The following is an 8,558-nucleotide window of genomic DNA, read 5'->3' on the forward strand; positions in this document are numbered from 1 at the left end:
GAAGTGTTCTTGAAAAGTTAGCATTCTTAAGCTCTAAAGCGTTACGTTTCAGTTAAAAAGTGTTGTGAAAATAATAAAAGGTGTTTTTTTCTCTTCCTTGGTGGTCCAGTTGAGTCAAAGAGAGCGAGCCAACAGCAGTCGGGACTCTTCCTCCTCCACTTCCTCCCTGGTTCAGGCCAGCCAGCAGCCTGGGTTCCGCTCCCAGCCGAGTCTGGACAGCAGAGACAGCTCGTCTGTCAGAGGAGGCGCTGACAGCGAGAGAAAAGACGGCGTCGAGGGAGGCGCTCCCGCCTACTCTCTGGCCGGCCGCTCCTACCCTTCATTTCCCGACCCTGCCGTCCTATCAGGAGTGGTCTCTCAGTCCTCCTGCTCCATGCACACCTCAGCCGGTGCTGCCCACATCTCTGAATCCAACACTACCTCCAGCAGCTTCAAGAGCTTAGCCAATCACACGCCTCCCCCTCATCACCCCGCACCTAACGGCAGCCTGTCATGTGACAGCTTAATGGCCGCGGGGGAGGTTTGTCCGGCGGGAGGCGGCGGCTACGTGTCGTCCTTCGTGTCTTCACACCGCAGAGATGTGGACGTGCATTCTCAGTCTCCTCAACGCCATCACACCCTCCTCCATCGCTCCACCTCCTCCACATGCTACTCCCCTGAGAGGGAGCGTCATATGGCGGACCCTCACAGAAATGTTCACCCACTTCCTGTCTGTCAAGCGTCTGTCCCTCCTCCTGTGCCACATCCTCCTCACCACCACCATCACCACCATCATCATCATCACCATTCCTCATCTCGCTACATGGCGCCTCACCTGCCCCACCACGCCTTCCCACACCGCACTCGCTCCACAGACACCCCCCCATCATCATCTTCCACAAATTACCCCTCCCTCTCATCACACCCGCCGCCTCTCGGCAAGTCCCTGTCTTACTCGAGCGCCGCCGCCGCCGAAATGCAGTACCGGCTAATCCGAAAGGCTTCATCGGCAGCTGGGGCGAATGCGGCCGGACCAACGGGAGGAAGCGGAGGGACGATGGGGGGGGCATCAGCACCAAAGTGAGTAGAAGATTACGTCATGTCAGCACTTTAAACTGATGATATTGACCTCTCCTCTTCTTCTTCTTCTTCTTCTTCCTTGCCATGGCAGATTCCCTGTGAGTTCCTTCTTCTATTCCCTTTGCTTGTTTTCTTCCTGAAAAGTCTGAAAATTGTGATCGTCCCTCGCCACATTGTGCTTCAAATATTGCGGCTTTACCACATGGCTGATCTCTAAAATAATTTTTAAAGCATATTCTACAACATGTTCTGCCATAAATGACCGTATTCTGGGTACAGGTATTTAAGCCGCAACCACCAAATTTTAGAAGAGAAAAATATTTTTACATAAAGACGCAGATATATACCATATTTTTCGGAGTATAAGTCGCACCTGCCGAAAATGCATAATAAAAAAGGAAAAAACATATAAGTCGCACTGGAGCCCGGCCAAACTATGAAAAAAACTGCGACTTATAGTCCGAAAAATACGGTACGCTGTAAAATGAGATATTTGGAAAAACCTTTGAGTGCTTGTCAAACGGCAGTAAACCGGTTGATCAAACAAAACATACTTATGTGTCAAAGTCAATGAATGATCTATGGCCCCCGGGTTGATATTTGATTAGTATTAGAACCGGCCCTCAGGCCACAGCCACCTGCTGCTGTTTTGCACACACCAATTCCCATCAGTGTTGGCGCTAGGAATTTTTAAGATGGGGTCCCTCTTTTTTGTAACCGTTTTGAAAACAAATAATACATTTATGCATTATCCTGTTGTACCTCACATTCTATATTGTGTTTTGGAAAAAGGTTGTCATAAACGGTACTTGATTCATTAAAAAAAATAATACAAAAGAAAACACATTTTTATGCATATGTAAATGTATTCAGTTATAAACATTCATTCACTTTCTTCTTTCCTTCATGGAACTAAACTTTACCAAAACCAGGCAAGTCTGCTGGGCCTGACAACATCTGCCCAGAACTCGTGCTCCACGCTGCCCCTGCAATGAAGTCCTGGCTGAGAGTTTTCTTGTCTTCTTGCCTGCGCCAACTCCGGATCCCCAGGATTTGGAGAAGGGCCACTGTTGTCGCTATCCCCAAGCCGAACAAGCCAAAGGATGACGTAACGAGCTACAGACCAATCTCGTTGCTCTGCGTCCCCTTTAAAGTCCTCGAGCGCCTGATTCACGCCCGTGTCGAGCCCATCATAGACCCCCACCTCCCCCGGGAGCAGGCGGGTTTTCGACGTGGGAAGTCCACGGTGGATCAGGTCGCCCTCCTTACCCAGGACATCGAGGACTGCTTTGAGGCGAAAAAGAAGGCCGGTGCCGTCTTCATAGACCTGACTGCTGCCTATGACACAGTCTGGCACCGCGGCCTCACCTGCAAACTTCTCCGCCTGCTTCCAGACAGGCACATGGTCAAAATGATCATGGAGCTTGTCTGGAACCGCAGCTTTACTCTCACCACCAGTAACGGAGATAAAAGCAGGTTGCGGCGCCTGAAAAATGGCGTCCCCCAGGGATCTGTCCTGGCTCCCCTCCTGTATAACATCTATACATACGACCTGCCTGCCACAGTCTCACGGAGGTTCGCATACGCAGACGATCTCGCGCTGCTGCACTCCGACAGGGACTGGCAGGCCTTGGAGGGAACTCTAAGCCAGGACATGGAGACTTTAGTGGCTTACCTCCATAACTGGAGATTGAAGCTCAGCGAATCCAAGACGGTGACACAAGCTTTCCACCTATACAATTGGGAAGCGGATCGTGAGATCAGGTTCGAGGTGCGGAAGCCGAATGGGGCTTCCCTTACCCTATGCCGGCCTCGTCCTACACCTGAAGACCCTCGTCCTGACCCTAAATACCTTGGGGTCACCCTGGACAGGTCGCTCACTTTCCGTAAACACCTCTTGGCAACACGCAAGAAACTCAACACCCGCGTCTCACTGCTGAGACGGTTGGTCGGGTCCGGTTGGGGTGCCGGGGCAAGAACTCTGCGAACAGCAGCACTTGCCCTGGTCTACTCAACTGCTGAGTACTGCGCACCTGTCTGGGCGCGCAGTGCTCACTCTAAACAACTTGATGTCCCGATCAACGAAGCCTTGCGTGTTATCACTGGATGCCTGCGCCCCACCCCTGTGGAGCTACTGCCCATCTTAGCAGGCATCCAACCCGCTGAGCTTCGTCGCCAAGGTGCTGTAGCAACTCTGGCGGGCCGGGCAAACATGGATGAGAACCACCTGCTCCATGAAAGGCTCACACTCTCCTCAGAGCCAACGCCCCGCCTCCCCTCCAGAGACCCACTGGTACCAGCCGCCCTGAAGCTCCTGCAGCAATGCAGTGACAACAACATCAGGGCGGCTCACTGGGCGAATCACAAATGGAGCACGGACCTGGAGCATACCATCTCCTCCAGACTCCGTGACTTCATACCTGACACCGGCTCAATACCAGGCCTCTCACTACCACGAGTGGCCTGGGTGAGGCTTAACCGCCTCCGAACTGGTGTCGGTCGCTTTCGCTCAAACATGTTCCAGTGGGGCTTAGCACCTAACGCGACGTGTGAGTGTGGCGCGGAGGAGCAGACTGCCGACCACGTGATCCTGCGTTGCCCGATTTATCGTGCTCCTAATGGTTTGCGTGGCCTGGCGGACCTGGATGACTGCTCGGTGACCTGGCTCACTTCTGTGTGTCCTGACATATGAACGGGAGGGCCCCCCGGGCCTGGGGTGGTAAAAGGCATAGACCCTCGGCCTCAGGTCCGGGTGCCGGAAAACAGCTGCCCATACGATGAAGAAGACTTTACCGCTGCCGGTATTTTTTTCTATACTTTTATTGTAATATTTTCAGAATGTTTTTGTTCTATTTTTGGCTAAAGTAAGACAAAAAAACCAATCTGAAGTTGTCTCTATTTTGTAGTTTTAATGCCATGATTTTAATAGTCCGGCCCGCGTGTGCACAGATTTTCCTCCATGCGGCCCCTGAGCTAAAATGAGTTTGACACCCCTGTTGTAGACCCACCAGCTGCGAAAGTTAGCTTTTCAATCAACTAATCCAGGGGTGTTGAACTCATTTTAGCTCAGGAGCAGCATTGGAGAAAAATCTATTCCCACGTGGACCGGACGGGTAAAATCATGACATAATAACTTAAAAATACAACTACGACAACTACAGAGGGTTTTCTTTGTTTTACTTCAGGCCAACACTTTTTGAAAATGTACATAATAATAATAATCCTCTTGACAAAACACTTCAAGTTAGTTGAAAATTCTGAGGAAAAAATTGGTTTCAAAACCACCATAAAAAACACAATGACCTAGGGCTGGGCGATATGGCCTTTTTTTAATATCTCAATATTTTTAGGCCATGTCACGATACACCATATATATCTCAATATTTTGCCTTAGCCTTGAATGAACATTTGATGCATATAATCACACCAGTATGATGATTCTATGTGTCCACATTAAAACATTCTTGTTCATACTGCATTAATATATGCTCATTTTAAACTTTCATGCAGAGAGGGAAATCACAACTAAGTCAATTTGCCAAAACTGTATTTATTAAACAGTTATTAAGCAGTGGCACAAACATTGATGTAATTTCCAAAACAGAAAGTGCAAGATTGTCAGAGACATTTTAAAACAAGTTATTAGTGCACTTTTGTGCATGATGTCACTAAGATGACATATCAAAACACTAAATTAAAGTGCACATTTTGTACAGAACGCCACTACAATAGTTTAAAACAAATAAAGTGCATTTTTGTGCATGATGTCACACAAGATATTTCAAAAACTGTCAAATAAAAAGGCTGCATAATAGGAAATCAAATAGTGTATGCCCTTCGCTATGTGGTAGGTTCCTGCGGACGTTATCTCCTTCTGTTGTTGATTATTTTTTTCATACAGTGTTGATGTGGAAACGGTTGCTTCTGCATTTTGTTGGTGTGGCACCGAACGGAGATGTTGACATGCGGAGTTTCAAGCACTTTTCATTCTCTAGCGGGTGACTTTTCAAATGATGCTACACATTAGCAGTAATGCTACGCTTTTGCCGCATACTTGACATATTACGGTTGTCTGTTCAACATCTTCCCGCTTGGAGCCAAACCACCGCCAGACGATGGACCCGTGCTGTTTTTCTAGGGAATTAAGTATTCTTCCTTCATTTGTTACCAGATTCGCACCTTCTTTCTCTCGTATTACCACTCGCACCGCTAGCACCACAGCTAACGTTAGCTCTGCTTTGCGAGAGTGTATGACGTTGCACGCGCGACAGCATGTGACGTATGTAAGAAGGTGCGCTTTTTTACGTCTCTGTGAAAAGGAGGGACAAGAAAGAGTGAGAAGAGCCTGTAGTGTAATGCCCGCAGCTAAAAGCAACTGTGTGAGAACGTATACTCGAATATCAAGATATAGTCATTTTCTATATCGCACAGAGACAAACCCCGCAATATATACAGTATATTCGATATATCGCCCAGCCCTACAATGACCTTAGATTTCATTCATCTGTGTGTCTACAAAGCCATTCAACTTTAAGTCACAGCTCAACTAGGCTTGAACAAAATCTAGTAGGTGAGTATTGTGCTGATATTGTTCAGCTGCACCATAAATACATTGAAAATACATGTGATCGCTATTGGTATCGGCCCATTTCACCCGTAGGTGATTGGAATCGGCAGCATAAATCCCTGATGGGAACATGTCTAGTGTGCATGTCAGCATCTTCAACACCAGATAGGATTGTAATTAGTCTTTTGTTTTTTCTTGTCTATTCAGGGTTGAGTTGGACCAAATCGAACTGCTGAGTTGAAAATGGCAGTCGGCCATTTTCTTCTCCTTTCTCTCCCAGTCAACACGTCGCGCGGTGCGGCGGATCTCCTCTCAGCAAAGGAGTGGTCAGGTATCACCTGTGACATTTCTGTCTTGTTTGCAGCGCCATCTTCAGGGTGTGAAAGGAAACCTGTCAATCTCAGCTTTCTGATTGGCTGTTGATAACCTGTGAAGTGGTGTTTATGTACAGCGTGGACTGAATAGCACCACACTTGTTTGGGTTTTAGTTTAAAAAAATGCTCATTTGAGCCGGCAGGACCCGCAACTGACTTGTTGATGTGTATTTGAATGAGAAGTACGGCACTTTATTGCTAAAACTACTCTTGTTTGGTTGTTTCTGCCCAACATTAATGGTCAATATTCGCACTCCAGACAAGAACCTTTTTTGCAATCATTCATCGTCAAAAGCCAGTTTGAAAGAAACTAAATACATCCCATAATAACACAGAGAAATTAATTCCACCCAATCAGTGCCATTAGCTTGTTGTAACTCTCCAACTTAAATTATTTTATTTTTTTCAACTCTAACTTTGATAACACAAAACCCAAAATCAGTGAAGTTGGCACGTTGTGTAATTCGTAAATAAAAACAGAATACAATGATTCGAAAATCCTTTTCAACTTATATTCAATTGAAAAGACTGTCCTCTTTGGTCCAGAGGACACAACGTCCACAGTTTCCAAAACAATTTGAAATGTTGACTCGTCAGACCACAGAACACGTTTACACTTTACATCAGTCCATCTTAGATGAGCTCGGGCCCAGCGAAGCCTGCTGCGTTTCTGGGTGTTGTTGATCAATGGCTTTCGCTTTGCATAGTAGAGTTTTAACTTGCACTTACAGATGTCAGGACGAACTGTAGTTACTGACAGTGGTTTTCTGAAGTGTTCCTGAGCCCATGTGGTGATATCCTTTACACACAGATGTGGGTTTTTGATGCAGTACCGCCTGAGGGATCGAAGGTCACGGGCTTAGCCACTTACATGCAGTGATTTCTCCAGATTCTCTGAACCTTCTGATGATATTACAGACCGTAGATGGTGAAATCCCTTAAAGTTCTTGCGATAGCTGGCTGAGAAATGTTGTTCTTAAACTATTGGACAATTTGATCACGCATTTGTTCACAAAGTGGTGACTCTCGCCCCATCTTTGTTTGTGAATGACTGAGCATTTCATGGAAGCTGCTTTTATACCCAATCATGGCACCCACCTGTTCCCAATTAGCCTGTTTACCTGTGGGATGTTCCAAATAAGTGTTTGATGAGAATTCCTCAACGTTCTCAGTCTTTTTTGCCACTTGTGCCAGCTTTTTTGAAACATGTTGCAGGCATCAAATTCTAAATAAGCTAATATTTGCAAACAATAACGTTTTTCAATTCAAACATAAAATATCTTGTCTTTGCAGTCTATTCAATTGAATATAAGTTGAAAAGGATTAGAAAATCATTGTATTCTGTTTTTTCTACCATTTACACAACGTGCAAACTTCACTGGTTTTGGGGGTATTGGCACAAATCAGGAAACTTTTATTTTATTTTGAAAAAAGGTTGTTGACTTATTTGAGTAAAAGGAGTGAGTTGTTGGCAAAGGCATGACATATAATAACATTTATGCTAACGGCATGTTGACACTGAGCACATTAAAGACATTCAACTAAAAGTTGTATTTTAAAAATAAACCTAAATAGGACTGTTATTTTAACCCCTCAGTCATAGTTTACTTTTCTTTCTTTTTTTTAAAACACAGGAAATATGCTGAAAAAATAAATGAGCAACTTCCTGTGAATCATGTTTTTAAAGAAAATAACATTTAAAATGAGCATATATGATGGTAGCACTAATTTTAGGAAACAGGTAAAGGCAACAAATGCTATTTTTCCAGTGTTCAAGTTCAATTAAAATCAATTATATTAAAACATTAATTATTTATAGTTAATTTTAATGTGCATGTTATTAAAAAGATTCAAACGGCACTAATTGGGTGGAATAGGCCTTTAAGGAAAACGATTGATGTATCGAAATATAATTAAAAAAAACTGTTAAATTGTAATATTTGAAGAGTCAAATCCTATAATTTGTAGTTTTAGGTGCACTTCTCTTCACCAGGAAAACCTTTCTGCCATTTTTTGCCGCCAATATTCACTTTTGACAATTTAGTTCTTTGAAAAACGCATTTTGTGGCGGTAAAAACTTGAATTGACTCAACCAGATGTTTTGTCTATTCTTCGATGTGAATATTCCAAGTGTGTACAAAATAATGTGATTTTTGAATGTGCATTTTTTTAAAAATTGTTTTGAAGATATTTTTATGGTGCAACAAACAGCATGTATATGAATTATGAATCGGTATGGACCAAACTGGACTTTGAACAAGTCGGTGATTGGAAAAAAGAAATTGGAAGTTTTATACAGAAACAAATCGTGCACTAGTAAGAAGATCCAGTAGACAAGGTCGATATTTCTGTTAAACCTTGTCTTAAAAATCCTACCCTTCATTTTCTAACCCCAACTAGGGCGATACTGCACATTTTGGCATTGATCTTACACCAGTAGAAGTAAACACTGGCCCAATATCTCCGATACCAGTTTTACCGATATTTTTTACTTCAACATTTAATCATTTTTGCCTTTTAATTTGTTGATAGTGATTATCAGAGTAAAACAACTTTTG

At 44.2% G+C, this 8,558-nt stretch overlaps 1 protein-coding gene across 1 annotated transcript in view; it reads left to right on the forward strand.

Annotated features, from left to right (window-relative positions):
• The window catches only part of LOC133639220 (palmitoyltransferase ZDHHC5-A-like), a 35,631-nt gene extending 28,019 nt beyond the window's left edge, over positions 1-7,612 (forward strand). The window contains exons 11-12 of the mRNA XM_062032378.1: positions 110-1,059; positions 5,834-7,612. Of these exons, the coding sequence (XP_061888362.1) occupies positions 110-1,059; positions 5,834-5,867 (984 nt within the window). The 3' untranslated portion in view covers positions 5,868-7,612. The remainder of the gene's footprint in view (positions 1-109; positions 1,060-5,833) is intronic.
• Positions 7,613-8,558: the final 946 nt, after the last annotated feature.

The sequence above is a fragment of the Entelurus aequoreus genome, linkage group LG22, assembly GCF_033978785.1.
Source record: "Entelurus aequoreus isolate RoL-2023_Sb linkage group LG22, RoL_Eaeq_v1.1, whole genome shotgun sequence".
Taxonomy (NCBI): Eukaryota; Metazoa; Chordata; class Actinopteri; order Syngnathiformes; family Syngnathidae; genus Entelurus; species Entelurus aequoreus.